Here is a 16,381-nt window from a genome sequence, read left to right on the forward strand (position 1 = left end):
GGTCGAAAAGAAGTGCTACATTAGTGGCTATTCAGCAGATGAGGTTTATCTTGCCACAACTTTCAAACACACTTTAGAAGAAAAAAGGACCCCATCCATCTTGTGCATTGTAGCTTTGGATTGCCTATATCTCTATATAGCTATTCCAGTAGGGAATTACCATACGAGCGAATGATAACTCCATTGCATTTTCAGACTTAGGGAATGCAAGACAGGGGCTGACCCATGCTTTGTATGCTTCCTCGCCTCTGCATCAAAATCCTGTCTTGCTGTACACTGAGAATGGGTTCAGTGCACACAGAGCCTCCTCTCAGCTTTAAGTCACATACTACCTGCTCATTACACTCTAAATATACCTGTGCTTTCTTTAGCTCACAACAAACACTAAGAAATAAAAATTTAAAACCAAGGCATCAGATTCCTATTTCTTCATAGAAGAATAAGTAGGCAGCAGCAAACAGGTTTCTCACACCACACGCAGCCAACAGCCCTCCAATCTGAGCCAGAAAGATCCCGTGAAGCCAAATGAGAAGCTGGTGCCCAGTTTGAATGAGGCAGTCAGTCCGTACCAAGGGATCTTCAGCTGGAAACACCTGAGGAGTCGCTGAGATGCCTCCACGCAGCTGTCTAGTGCCATCTTATACAAACACAGGTATCTGAGACTTCCAAATGGGGAAGGCAAATACTGGCATGGGAATTACAGGTGACACCTTTCTTTGCTGAACAGCACTAGAAGCTAAGCAATAAACTCCAGAGCATCTCGCATAGCACTAGAAACTCATGTTTAGACAAACGGATTGCATTTACTGAACCCTGAAGATGCTACTAAATATAATTAAGATAGATAAAACTCATTTACCGTCTTTGAAGTCTGTATTTTTCTGCCTCACCAGAATTCGGAAATCTTCTGCTGGATTAACACTGCCAACCTACAAAAGGTCCAAAAATGATACAGTGATGTGCCAATATCCATCTCCTTCTTCTTTCAAGGCAATAAGAGTCTTAAAATTTCTGTTTAATACGGAAACAGAAGCTCTACAATTCTCTGCTTGCGGACTGATAAAACAAAAGAATGTCTTACAATGTGTGTTAACGCGCAGGACTCTTTGCAAAGGTTAGTTATGTCATGAGCAAGATGAACTTACACTTAAATGCTGCACTCTCACAGTGCAACCACATTCTCTGGGGTTTAGAAGTCAGAAGCACAATAATTCAGGCTATCTGCTGGTTCAGCTTTGAGACTTTCTGCAGCACAGACTTCTCACTAATCTTGACAGATGCTTAATGAGGAATGGGAGCTCCCAGGCACGTGGGTACGGAATCATTGGTTTGACACTCCAATGCACTCAAATCATCTACCCTTTCTGGCCCAGCCTGACATCTTAAAGCTGAAGCTCTAAATGAGCATACATGTATAGAAACCTTACAAAGGAACTAAAACCAGGTCAAATATAAATAAATTTCTATCGAAAAATGGATGCAATAACTTTGGGAAAAAAAATTACATTGCTTAATGTTTCCTTTCAGGAATGAAAATTCTCCTAAGTTTATTTGAAAATGTTATGCTTTGCTGTCAAAATAATTCTTTGATCATTCGATAAGCTTGCTTGGTCTCTTTCTGTTTCTTTTAAATCTGGCAATCCCACTTTTCAGGAAAAATCAGAAGTGTACATTAGGAGTACAAAACATTTAAATCCCTTCAGATTTAAAATATTTTTTTAAAATCTCAATCATTCATTTTAAAAAACAAACTTAAAAGGACAGTTTGAAAACAAAGTTCTCTCAATTAATATTAAATCACCTTTTTCCCTGTAATTCAAAAAAAATCAAATAAACGAAGGTGAGCAGTTATGATATCGGCTTCATCTACCCACGTACACAATATCTGGAATTAAGTTAGACGTTTAACCTATCAGCAAGATGAAGCCAGATTTGTGATTTAGAACCCCAACCAATGAAGAGAACAGTCTGTAAAACCACAGCAATACCTTTGATTAATTATAGAGAGGCAACGTCTATGTTGCAGATGATACGAAAGAGAACAAGAACAAAATTCAACCACTGAACCCCAAATCTGATGTTCTGTTTCCCTCAGATCCTCAGGCTTGCTCTTTAGAGTTCTAGACACTGGGGGAGAATTTTTTCCTAAAATATCCCAGACAGATGGAAACTTGTACTAACAGACACCTAAGGGCAGAAGAATTTGTCTTTACAATCTCCAGCAGTGTCTCAAATCCAAAAGCAGACAATATTTCAGTCATGTTTCAGCTAGCAACTGTCCTTTTATCAGGAATACTGCATATTCACTATAATACGCTTAGGGAAATTAATCTTCCCATTTAATAATCAGATTCATAAAAATACGCTTACAGAGGTGACGTTGCCTTCAGCAAGCTTCACAATGCTAAAGCTACCTTCCTCATCTTCAATTTTGGGTTTCTTAGGGTTGGGTCCATCTTCACTGCTGCAAATGAGAAGGACGAAAATCAATATAAACACTTAAACTAAACTGCCCTGCCTACTAAGTAAGGAGTCAGTAAATTAATGAAATATATGCCGAACACTGGACAAAATTTCATTTACAACTGTTCCCAAATGAACACTACTCCATGCCTCATTTTCCCCCACAGGCTGCACAAAGCAGACAGCAGAAACAGACATCAAACTTAATCTTAGCATAAAGCAAAGGCACCACTGTTGAAGGTATGAGATTATTCACGCTTATTTCAAGAGTGAATTTAGACATACACATCTTCTTCGCCTTTCTAAATACATGACATTTCCAGTCACTTTATTTGGAACCTGTATATTGAGTTAACCTTGATAATTTAAAGTACATGATTTACAGTAGATTAAATGACATTTGACCTTCTCACCGGATCTTCTTAACATGAAATGGCAATGAAACTTAACATTTAAGCAAGAAATTCATTTACTCTTCAAAAATTACCTGCTAGTTCCTGCCTTGGAATTGATGATAGCTACTACAAATGAGTCTAATGACCCATATTCTCCATCAGCACACAAGAGCTTTATAAACTTCCACTTACCACAGCCAAAACCTGCTAGGCAAACCCCAATTAAGTACGTAAGAACTCTCTTAGGACATTTAAGCTACATCTCAAAATGCTTTCAAATTAGTCTTTGTTATTTCTAAAAAGCTAATTGTGATTTTAGGCTACTCTCTAGCTTTGCCCTCACAGGTAACATACATCAACACGTACATCCAAACCAGGAACATAATTGTACCATCTAATGTGCCAAACTTGAGAGCATATCTTGGCAAAAGAAGAAAATCCAGCTAATCACAAAAGGGGAAGAAAGTCAGACACTGTGTTTTGTGTCACTCAATGTGACAGGCTACTGACACAGAAGAATCAATTTCAGTTTCAGAATGACTGAAAGCTACTCAGTGATCTAAATCGCAATATTTGTGTTCAACAAATCCCAAAACAAAGTAAGAAGCTTTTCTTAAAATTTCTGCCACTGCATTGAAAAGAATAAACTGCTTGACGATGTAGGGACAAAGCCAGAGATCCTAGGCTAGGTGTCATTTTGCTTTCTACAATATTAGAACTGATTTTAAAAATCACATTGCACGTTACAGAAGCCATCAACTACTAGAAATCACTTGTACGGTCTTCCTTTTTATTTTCTATATCACACTTCTCCTCTACTTTACAATCAGTGTCAATCTCACTTTGTTTCAATAGTCTTCTCTGTCCTTTACTTAATTTTGTCACTACTGAAATGAAATCGCTTCTCCTCATCAACTCCTGTCATCCAACATAACCTTACTTATCATTCTAGGAGAAGTGATGACTTTGGTTGTGCCTCAGGACAAGGACAGGACACCTTGCTTCTTTCTCAACTCTGCTGAGTTTCTGGCTGACCTCGAACATGTTGCTTGATGGGTTTGGACAGCCAATATGTCTGCCTGTAAAACGGAGAAACTGATACTTATCTAACACCAGTGAGTTTGGAACTTCTACTTGAACCAAAATTCTTGTATATCAATGTGGTTTGATGAAAGGTGCAAAGAACCATGAAAAGTCTCTTTTAGAACCTTTTTCTCCAGAGGTGTTTTCCACTCAATTGCAACGCCTTTAAATCTTTTTCTTCTTGCCTTATTTTTACAGATTCATAATGCTTTGGGATTGGATGAAAGAGAAGAACATAAGTGATGCTGCTGCATTTAACTGCTTGGGACAAATTCTATAGCTGTCATTAATCAGTGCAGTACAGCAGAAACTAATGAATCCACATCCATTTATACCAGACAAGGATCTGACATTTAGGATCTGTAATGCACTGATGAGCAGTATTTTTAAACTATAAAATGTGCAACAACTATTTGAGAAAAATTAATAAAATACACCCACTTCTACATTTATATAGAAGCCTCTCACATACGGCAAAGCTGGATGAAGTAACAGCCTCTCCAAAGCAAACCTGAGAAGGAAAAAGCAAACTGCTTTCTGTTTTATTGGATTTTTCAAACTACACAGAGCTTAGCAAAAGTGAAACAAACAAATGCTGAATATTAAAATCAGTAATAAGACATCATGCCTACATTTATGCTTCCTTAATCCCATTAGACCTTAAAAATTAAGCAGATGTGAATCAGATCATTATGATGACAGGAGAGACAAACCAGTTTTAGAAAACAAAAATAACGGTCACAAGAGCTCCTAACCTACTTTTGAAAAACTTTAGTGCAAATTATCTAGATCTGATAGTGTTAATCAGTTGAATGCTATCTGGTGTTTAACATTTTCCTTAGTCATTGTTGCAATGAGCTACTTCTCTTTATCAAGTGATTTAATTATATCACTCAGCTTTTCCTCAAACACAGACTAAAACCATAAATTTAACACTTCTGTTGTAGTGCTGACAATACTACTGTTCCCATTCATTACTACAGCAATACCATCTTTTTCATATTTTTTAATCCTATTACCATTCATTCTTCTTTGCATAGTTGAGTCTGTATCCTTTTGCCTTCCTTACGGATTCTTTAAAAATCATTTTAATGCCCTACACTGATTTCTGTCTCAATTATTTTTATAGCTGCTTTCATCACCCCTCTAAAGGAAACTAGTTTTTAAACAAAATAACTTTATTTCTTGCTTGTCAAACTGATGCCTTCGGGGTGGTATGTTTTTAAGCAACTACCAGTAATCAGTGACTGGTTTTTGTTTAAATTCTCTCCCTGTTTGAACCCACCCAAGTTTTGATTTTGTTTGTTTGTTTGTCTGGTTCTATGACGTTTTAAAATACACATACAAGTGTATGTATGTATACACACACAAAGAGAAACCGGAGCACAGAGCAAGGACAAGAAAATTATTTATGGTATGAATCCACAGACACACCAAGACAGGTACACACAGCAATAAACTATTAATAAATAAAAAGGTGTGTCCCAATCTTAATACAGCTATGTGGTCATTATTCCAGCTCAGTGATTTGATAAGTCCTGTGTCGTGTCTTCCCAACGATCACATACTGAGGGGGCTCCAGCCAGCCCAAGGTCTATGACAGCTCAGCTCAGCAAGGCCTCAATCTGGCTAAGAGATGCTGTTCCTACCACTGAAAGCACTGAGCTAAAAAGGACAAAAGGGAGGGAGAAGGAGCTGAGAACTTCCCAACATCCCAGTGGACCCACTAGTTATATGCATTCAACACATTAAGCTCTCAGAAGCAGATTTTGCTTGAGCGAATTGACTTGTGGCTGAGGTGACAGAAGCAATGCAGTAGCAATTAAGCATGTCTTCTTCATATTTGCAGCACAAATAAGTAAACAGACCACATGTAATAACAAAAAAAAAATTAAACTGTTCAGACAATAGATGTTCCAGGAAGAGTCCATAAGTTTGATTTTTCAAGACATCCATATTTATTGCACAGCAGATAATAATTAAGCTGTTTTTCTTTTGACTTGAATTCAAAATGAAAGCTACAGAACAACCTAAATCAAACATGCTGAGAAGGAAGACTCATCTTTACAGCTAATTTAAAGCTCCATGGAATTTATTCCAAACTAAATTAGACCCTCTGGTTTTTTACTTGAACTACTTTATAACTACCAGTAGGACAAAGTGTTTGACCAGGAGACAGTAAGCAATGCAACAGGTTGCCCAGAGAGGATGTGCAGCCTCCACCCCTGGATGTTTTCAAGACCAGACTGGATGAAGCCCTGAGTTACCTGTTCAGATTTCATAGGTGACCCTGCTCTGGAGCAGCAGGTTGAACAAGAAACCTCCTGAGGTCCCTTCCAACCTGACAGATTCTGTGACAACAAATACAGACATGAGGAAGCTACAGACTGGCTCCTGGTATGTCTTCCTCCATAACAGTACGACCACCAGTATTTACAAAATACCCTACGCATACTGTGGTAGCACAATATTCCCCCACTCATCACTATTTTTTTCAGCATGTAACTCATTGATCTTATGTCCAAAAGATTCTGAGCCTGCTTCATCCAGCAAAAACAATTTGAAATGTAAAAAAAAGTTTCAAAAAAATGCATAATACATCTCCAACTTACTTGTCTTTGAAGATGTCTTGAGCAGTCTTCTCTTCTTTTTTCTTGCCAACTTCCTTTAGGGGGAAAAGTGCTTTTACTTTTTCAAGAGGAGCCTGACACCTTTCTTTTACCACATGGGGCATCTCCAGCATCTCTAGAAGGTGCTGTTCAATTGGCGGCAATGGTTCATTGGGGTGAAATGCTTTATGCTGCAAACACTGCAAGAAACAATTTGAGTACAGAAAAGCTTTTAGTTTATGTGCTTTTAATGTAGCTTTTAATGTAATGGTTGTATGCCTGACATCCTACAGTACATGCAAAATATCTTCCACATTAAAGAAACTACTTTCATATTGTGGACAAATATTTCAGCTCACAAGTGGATTGAAAGTCACATGATCAGCTGTTAAGGAGATTAATAATTATATGAAACAAGAATACTGATGCAGATGAGCATTCCCACACTCACTGGAATTGGTTCTATGAAAATTATTAGGAAAATCCCAGGAACAAAAGAGTCATCTGCATCTATTCAGCTTTTTAACTTCACTTTACCTTTAAAATGCAATTCTATTAATAAAACAGTAATGTGGGAGAGATTTCTATACATTCCAAAATTAGGCAACCAGATATATACCACAACCATGTATTCCAGTTATTGCCACATTTTATTGTCCTTCAAAGAAAGTATTTCTTCTTGGTCAATAAAACTCAGTATGCATACAAGAGAAATTTTCACCAGTTTAAAAACAAATGGAAAGAGAGAAGTTAAATGTGCACAGGTGATACACAGAATATGGGTATGTTTGCAAATTAGCTTTGGAAAGAGTGAGGGAACGAAGGGGCCTGACAGATGTATGTCAAGGTTCAAACAGATGGTAGGAACTACAGAGGACAAGGCTTTTTCACCAGAGTGTAAAGGCAGCACGCACAGTCAGGGAGCTGAGCAGAGGGAGAGAGATGAGGTTAATGAGGCAGGCTACAGAAATTCCATTGAGAATTTTAAAAACAAAGTAGGTATCTCTTAAATATTTTGAAGTGCAGGATAGCAGTAGAGATGTATGTGCAGATATACACAGATACCAGTACATACACACACATACATAAAAACACATGATGTACATGCGAGAATAACTTTTCCAAGCCCATTGTACTGGGTTAGCTAGACCCAAGGGTAAAGGTAGCTACTCAGTAAACTATGAATAAAGGTTTTCTCCCCTCTTGGCTGTCACACATGACATTAATTTAAAAAACAAAATCAAAGCAAACAAAACCTCCCTCTATTCATGCTGAAAAGCTGCCAATAAAGAAAATCCAGACCATATGCTACATGTCAATACTGATGTGCTTTCATGCTGCCATTAAGATTCCAATCCATATTAGCGCATACTTTCAAAAGGAGGCAGTCATACAGGCGACTGATTTGGAAACACTTATAATGATTTAAGCCATAATTATTTTGAAAGAGAATAAAAATGTTGCTGGAAGCTGCAGTAACAGCTCTTGTGATAAAAAAAAAAAATTAAAACAACATTAGGGGACTGAATTAAACTCACAAAGCAAAAAAAAAAAAAGTTCCCTGTTGCGAATGTGTTTTTTGGGCTTTTGCATCTGAAATCTCTACACGTGCAGCTGCAAGAGCTGAGCAGACTGAGTAGCCACGGCCTTCACTTGTTCCTTTTTTTAGAGTAGATGACGGCCTCTGAAACCTGAGATTGCAGGTACCATCAAAACTCAGGTGCTAAATGGAGATGAAGTTGAACAGACTTAATCTGAAGTTTCTAATCCCAAACAATCCCTTTTAACCTCGCTTCCTTGCCCTCCTGTGCCCAGCAAGAACCACTTCGGTGGCTAGAAGGCAACCTACAACCACAACTATCATGTACTTAGGATCTCCAAAACAAGAAGGATCAATTAACTTTCCCAGGGTTCTTTTTTCATGGATTATGGGATAGACTTGAACAACTCATTTTATGCTAGTTAGTTAGCTTTAGGGTGGTTAAAACTGTGTGAACTGAATCCCAACGCAAGTATCGTAGAGTTCAGTTTACATCTAGTTTGTGAAAATTTCAAATTGACCTTTTAACAGACCCATTACATTCAACCAAAGGTAAGATTATTTGTTGCTGAAAGCCCTTACGAACTTCTGTGAGCTACCTCCTGTCCCCCTGCTGCTCTGCTTTTTGAAAGAACATCATGGTACAGTCCAACCACTTACAAACGAGCTCAGCCCTCTACGGTTGCTTACATGTGGTCTAACAAGAGCCATTACAGCAGGGGTGTCAAACTCATTTTCACCAAGTGTAATTTTAGGACTGAATAAATGTAGGAGTATTTACATTCATACAGTCCTAAAATTACACTCGTCCCTTTGAAGGCAACCGCGAGGCCGATGTGGCTCCCAGTGAAAATGAGTTTGACACCCCTGCATTACAGCATATTTAGGTGCAGACTCTGCAGCTGGATCCCATGACCTACGCAATGCCACAGGCCGCCGTCCCCACAAACCATCCCCTCAGGTCTGTCTCAGTACAGAACAATCACTGTTGAGCAATTTGTTTATTTGGCTATCAAATAAAATGCATTGCATTCCCCAAATGTCTTTTGTGCTTCAAATCCCTATATTTCAGAGGAACAACTTAATGACATTGGAAGTCTTCTACCACAAAAACTATGGAAGTTTGCTTAGGCTCTTCTGGAAGCAACAAATAATAGTTGAAACTCTGGATACAGGATATTCATCATCTTCCACTCCAGCAAGCATTAGCAATTCCTTTCCACCCACTCTGTCATTTCCTGATGCCTACCACCACTTCCAGAGATACAATTTAGTTTGATGTTTCTGTTTAAATTCTGGCTCGTGTCACTTATAATTCCAAACATCATCATGAAGCAACAGAGCAAGGAAATGAAGGGGGAGTTCATCCTTTCTTCACAGTTATTCTTTCAAACCATCTACAGGTCCTGTTCAGCCTAATCAATTTACTGACTACATTCAAGATATGTAAAATTTTTCTTCATAGTTCTTAAGGAACCAGCAGTGTCACTTGGTCTAAGAAAAAAATATTAAGAATCTGAAACATGTTTGAAGCAAAGAAGAGAACAATATTTCTGCGATTTATACAGATTAATGGTAGTTTTGTAACCAAGACAAAGAAATGGGGCTGTGTGCAAGCAAAAGAAAGCACTAAAAGGACAGGTAATTTAGGGGTTTATGAACAGCAAGCACCATGGACAAGAACTGTATGCTACCTAGTACACTGAAACAGTCAATAACTACTTTTTCCACAAGTAGCATTCACCTTTACAAAATCCTATTATCCTCTAGGGAAACTGGAGAGTTAGGCAGTTACTCTCTTCTAGCAGAACTTGACTCAGCTGCTGGGCCACCACAATCATCCTGCTTCAGAAGACAACAGCACACCTAAACAAACATCTTTCATTGATAAGTGATACCCACCGAACCAAAAGAATGCAAAATTGTATCTAGTGATACAATAGAGGAAACCCTATCCCATTTGTGCTTCATTTACAAGGAAAACCATGTTTGTTTTGTTTTACCCTAGCTTTACAACCTTTCCTAAAGAGAGTCATGCAGAGGTCAATCCATCTTAAGCTCTTGCCCAGAAATAACCTTCTACTGACTAACTCTTGCATTCAGTTACACACTGTCTTGTCAATATGACTGGCAGAATTTGAAGGGAACACTGAGTTCTTCAGATGTCAATCAGAGTAGGATTTGAAGACAGTGTGCTTACATGTGTTCCTGAAACATGCATACAACCTTCAGATCCTTTGCTGCTTCTGACAATACTGAAAAGCAGCATAGTTTCTGGAAGCCAGGGTTAGTTTTCTTAATTTAAAAAAGCATCTTCTTCCTACTTGTAAACTGAAAAAAAATCATTTGGAGTTGTTGAGATATGATGAACATGGTTGCTGTAATACCATTTTTGGTCAATTTTCAGAGTGGAGTCATGCACTCAATATATCTCCATGGCTCTGTATACAACACAATTCTGCAGCTGCATAAATTGCATCATAATTTTCCTTATTTTTGAATTTGCTATGCCATTTTCTTGAACACTTGAATTCCAATGTATAATTAAGTTTCTCATCCTCACAGCTGCAATGAAAAACTTCATGATATGAAAGGAGTGTAAATCAAAATGTAGACAGCTCGATACAATAACCGCAAGAAGTGTGAACTGCTCTGCTTACCCATAAAATGCACCAGCTCAGACATCCAAATGGAATATTTTAAATGTCAACAATGTTAACCATTTACTACTGATCAAGTTCACCTCAGGCTGATCTGGTTTGGAACCACTGTGAGATGCAACAATGCACAAAGTGATTCTGCTCAAGATTTGACGGGATGCAGAATGAGGAGCTACAGGGATCCCTGATTTTCACTCAATTTCTCTCTTTGCCCAGAAGCTTAAGACTGAGTCTATGTCCACACCGTCATCGTGGCAATACAATGTTGAGATACTCAAGCAAGTTTTAACTTGTCTAGTCTAGGTGCCTGTGAACACCACTGATGTTGCTGCAGACACCTCAGCACAGGTGTAATTTCCCTTGCTTCCTGGAAACTGGAAAGTTTAAGAATAAAATCTGTCAGGGACAACATAGAGATCACTGGCTACCCCACACTTAAATGCAAAAGGATTTATAGTCCCATCTTTACCATGCAGGTCTTTCCAATGTAAATCAGAGAAAGACAGAAAGGTGAAAAGTCTTAATAAAAGACTTTTTCAAAAAACACCATATAGATCATCTCACCTGATATAACCTCTGAAAATGAGGGTTTGGGATTTTGCTGGGCTTAAACAGGTCCTCAAAAGTTTCTCCATCATCATCTTCAGAAATCAAATTCATAGAATCAATCAGAGAGTCAACAGCAGATAACTGATCCGCTAAGGCAACAATTACATAAAAAAAAAAAATAAATACACTTGCAGATGGATGAACTTCTTGAACAATTTATAAATGAAGATTCACTTCACAATGTGAGATTTTGACCAAGTCATTACATGCCACAGAATACATTGCAGATACAGATGTGCCAATAAAGAATATGGATAATGGACACAGTAATAAAACCCCTGCTTTATTTAAGGACTACAATGCAAAGTCATAAAACCTTCCCCCCTGCCCAAGACCTCAATTATTGCTGCCTTTCTGCTTCCATTTTTCTTCTTTTTCAAGATGTTTTTATTTGCAACAGAAGGTTTATAGGCCACTTAGAAAATAAGGAGAACAGTTGGTTACAGTTGGTTTGAAAAACCAAATGGCTTAATACAAATTTTTCAAGTTACGATTGCAAATTAACACAGTTCACAAGAGTCCACTATTGCTTTGGTAAGACAGGTTTCAGATTTGTTCTCAAACTGCTGGTTACAAACAAGAACATAGAAACTGTTCCAGAAACAACCCCGCATGCTTTAAACACCTTGACGTGCAGATGCCCATTCAATGGATCTCATAACAACTTAAAGAAGCAGAAGTGGATTTTAAACTACATCCACTTACATTCATTGCTGTGCAAAATCCTCAGAACAGTGAGTCAAGCTTTGTATGGCTGCATGTGCTATGGCTCTCCAAAGACACCCTCCGTCTGAATCTGTACACCAGTAAGTACACGTTTCATGCACCACACAATATGCAGGCTTTGGCTTTGTACAGGCCAAATTGCAACTGGCTACGGGAACAGCTTTGTACAAACAGAACTGATGCCTCTATTCTAATTCTAGCTAATCACATATTGTAGCTCCCACAAGGTCTGGCCGTTTAGTCTAACAAATGAGTTGAAAGATCAAAGGATATGAGGACTAAATCTCAGATGTCTATCACAGAGATCCTGCGAGACTAATAATCCCAATACCCAAGCCAGAAGACGTTTAACAGGCCAGTTTTAAAAGACTGTCTGCAAACCTCGAGTCTGCTCAGCCGGCAACTAAGCTGGCAAAGTTTTGCTACAGGCTTTACACTTCAAGATGACACCACCATAATGTATTCCCAATGGGCTGGGGTGTTTTTCCTAAGCCAAAATAATGACGAAGCTTACGTTTTCATTGGGAAGCCAAATATTTTAGCTCTTTTAGAGTGTCTTAAAGGAAGACAAGTAGATTACTTTGTCCAGCTGCCCAGTGAAGGGCTATCTTACCTGTCGGAGTACATTTTTTATTGCTTTTCAAGGATGAAAATATGTATGGTCTTAAGTCTTCCATGTAGGGTAGTTGCACATAGATGAGACACTAAGCATGACAAAAAAAGAAACAAAAAACTGAACCTGAAGTAAAACAAACAAAAACAAAACAAAAGAAGTATCCCCAAGTGCCCTATCAGGGCAATCTAAACAAAAGGAAAATCCAAAGGTCTAGTATCTGTGTATATCAAAATACTTAAATATTTACAGAGCAACATAGTTTTAAGCAGAATAAAACACAGCGTTATTTTATAATATAGTGATGGCTACACGCCTCATTTTTCTACAGGTAGAATAAAGACCTCCTAGATCATCCAGTCCCTTTTTCTTGTACAGAGTTTCAACCAGCCAAGCTTTAAATACCCCATACCTTGGCACTCTGTGAGGTTTTATCACAGCTTACTGTGTCTCAAAGTCTAAAGCTGCTCCTTTTTTTAAAAAAAATTCTCGGTCTCATTTTTTGTTATTCAAATACCTCCTCCAGTTCATACTACCCTAAATAATTCCTTTCCATCCTTTATGTTTATACTCTTCAAAAGTCTGAAGATTGTTATGTCCGCCCCCACCTTCGTCACTGCTTCGCCATGTTATACATATTTAGATCTTTCAATAGTCTCTCGTAAGTAAGATCAGTGGAAACATATGCTGCAAAAATCCTGACATACTTTGTTGCTTCTGGGTCTCTCAGAATTTAAAAAAAATATTTCAAATATGATACTGCCGTGTACAGAACTTTCTTTTTTATTTCCTAAGAAATGGACTGTATTTTTTCTCCTGTTTTTTAAAATAACCTTTTCAAGTAAATAAATATACTACTGTCTTCCTAATTCTCCATATGAATTTAAACAACAGCTTTAAATGCTGTGAAATCCTCCCCTCTGTTCCAGTTGACTTGGAAACCTAATGACAACAGCGTAGTTGGACATGCTTGAAATGCCACGTCAACTATCAAATTCAAATTTTGCACTACCAAGCAATTTGGAGATAAATCCACAGTTTTAAACAATGAAAGAAACTAGTGCAACTTTGGATTGTAAGCAAAGAGGTAGGTAGTAACGCAGCAAGAAAGCAGTGGCAACTGATTACATAAGTATGTGATTACACTGTTTATGGATTCAGAAAAAAGGTATTTCCAGGATAACAAAATGAAATTATCACTATGTTATTGAAATAAAAGTCAGTATTATTTAAATCTGTAATATAGAGGATACTAATAAAAACATACGGCATTATTTTTCCATGTATTTTTCCTACAGAATATTCTTAATACTATTTATTATTTCCTTGTCCTAAGACTTGGTACTATTTCCTAAAATCACTCTGAAAAGTCACATTGGTTTCTTCTGGTATTACATAACACTGCAAATTTATACAGTTCAAATATGACCATTTATTAATTGGTATTTGTAAAGCATCAATATGGAGAGTCTCTACAGAAAAATTACCTCGTATGCATCCTTAATATACGGAAAAGCTACCCCAATTTGCGGGTTACATCTTCTATCATAAGCATAACGCACTATAGCTACCACTTTCAGTTCATCCAGTGCATGAACAAGGGCAGAAAAAGCAACTGCTGCATTCTGGAAAAAAAAAGAAAAAAAGTCAGACCCTAAAAGGAGCACAGGTCAGCACTACAGTGAAGTTTTTACCTCTAATATTTAAAATAATTTGGAGGTCTGTTCTAAATAACACAGTGACAGGGCACACTGTTGCTCTGCATGAGAATGTACTTAAGCACTAATTCCAGGTTCCCCATGCCCTTGCACAAACGTAACATTTACCAGTTTCTCATTATTAATGAGATGGTATGCATTTGAGGTTTAATCCAATTTCTTTTCAACCTAATGGGCAATGGAACAAGACTTCTGTAAGCTGCATTAAGAATATTTGTCTTATTAACACAAAAAGAAGGGACAATTTCGAGTGCCACTACTATTCTTTTCTGTTCCACAGCAAAACACCTTCAGCATTAAACTTCAGTCCACCTTACCTCATCATCTTTTGCTGCAAAGACCTTCAGAACCTGGTTGCCCATGTAGTAATGCCTCTGGATCTAGAGATGCAAATGGTCAGGAGTTAGCCTGATCTAAACCAAATGTCATTAATGTGACCAGACCCATTAAATTATGAAACAAATAATACATTACTCAAGTGAGAAACCACAAAATTTAATTACTGTGCATAGAGGTTAAAGGCATGTATATGTTTCATATATCCATTTATCACTCAACATGAATATTCAGTTGTATTTGGCAGGATATTCTCATACCTTCCCGTTGATGGGCAGGAATGGAAAACTATGGTATCTGCAGCCGTTACCAGTTTCAATAATACTGCAGTAATCCAAAAGTCAGTGTGGAAAACCACAGTAGTTAGCAAAAGATCTAAACCTAACTGACACCACATCTATCTATGCTATTAATTTTTCCTAGCAAAGACATGTCAAAAATAAGCTGGAAAAAGGCACATCCTTAATTAATAAAGCTGCTTCAACAACAACCTGGAGTACATACGGCTGTGCTGGCAAAGACACTTCTGTTAGCAGAGTTGATGCTGTTCATGAACACGGCTGATCCCCCAAAAAAACCAACAAACGGTTTCATTAAGGGCCATTTCTGGAATAGCAAGAGCTACAGAGGCTGAGACACACCTAGAGAACACCGCCATGCTGGGAAAACTGTCATGAAAACCACACACCACTATGAACACTGGTTAAAATGACCTTTCTCTGTTCGTGTAATTTGATGACATTTTTCTTTATGTCCAAACTAATGTGGAGTTTCATTATTTAGAAAATTACCATAATGCTGTTGAAATCGGTGACAACTTGCACCAGAGCAGATCTCTTTAATGTATTACAGCATGATTCTTCAACTCAGACTATTTTACCTGAAATTATTCTTTGCTGTTCTGCCTTTCAAAGCTCAGGAAATTTTATGCTCACTATAGTATAAATATCTAGACGTGTGTATCACTACACCTATTTTTCGTTTGCAAAAAAACAAGGTCCCTTTGTAATATTTTCAAGTATTATTTCTTGAGTTACATGGCATTACTTATAAATTAAAAATCAAAGTTTAAGCGGCCTCTGATCTTCTTTCCTGAGGGATGTGAATAACTCGGAAATATACTGTGAGGTGGCTCTATTCCTTCTTTAATTATGTATCTGGAGCTGTTCCAGTTTCTCTAGTTAATAATAAATTACCTTTTCTCCAAAATTTTTAAAATAAACAATTTAATATAAAACATACATTTGAATAGTGTCAGTATTATGATTCCAAACAATAAAATTCAAGAGCTAAAACATAAGGAAAGCATCAGTCTTGAAAATTCCAGCTGTAGTTGAAAACTTCCTGATATCATTATCTATACAGTGTAATTTTAATCCTGCAATCACACCTGAATAATTTTGTTCTGCTGAGGTCTATGCAACTACTATTGGGCATAATTACTCACACTCCTAGTTAGAGGACCAGAATACGCTTTATTTAAGATGTAATTCCTATCCATTATGAAATCCACAAACAAGAGAAGCATATAATAAAAATTATCAAAAGCAATAAATATTTTTTGCATTAAAAATATAAAGCAATTTTTTTAATTCTTTGGGGCATATTTATGTGAATCAAAAGTATTCC

The 16,381-nt window shown here is 37.4% G+C and overlaps 1 protein-coding gene across 1 annotated transcript in view; it reads right to left on the reverse strand.

The window, feature by feature from the left end:
* Positions 1 to 16,381, reverse strand: part of XRCC5 (X-ray repair cross complementing 5) — a 51,103-nt gene that overhangs the window by 16,718 nt on the left and 18,004 nt on the right. The window contains exons 10-16 of the mRNA XM_065637540.1: positions 14,734 to 14,796; positions 14,186 to 14,323; positions 12,699 to 12,789; positions 11,315 to 11,448; positions 6,554 to 6,750; positions 2,371 to 2,464; positions 860 to 929 (exon numbers count right to left, since the gene is read on the reverse strand). Of these exons, the coding sequence (XP_065493612.1) occupies positions 860 to 929; positions 2,371 to 2,464; positions 6,554 to 6,750; positions 11,315 to 11,448; positions 12,699 to 12,789; positions 14,186 to 14,323; positions 14,734 to 14,796 (787 nt within the window). The remainder of the gene's footprint in view (positions 1 to 859; positions 930 to 2,370; positions 2,465 to 6,553; positions 6,751 to 11,314; positions 11,449 to 12,698; positions 12,790 to 14,185; positions 14,324 to 14,733; positions 14,797 to 16,381) is intronic.

This window comes from Caloenas nicobarica, chromosome 6 (assembly GCF_036013445.1).
Source record: "Caloenas nicobarica isolate bCalNic1 chromosome 6, bCalNic1.hap1, whole genome shotgun sequence".
Classification (NCBI taxonomy): domain Eukaryota; kingdom Metazoa; phylum Chordata; class Aves; order Columbiformes; family Columbidae; genus Caloenas; species Caloenas nicobarica.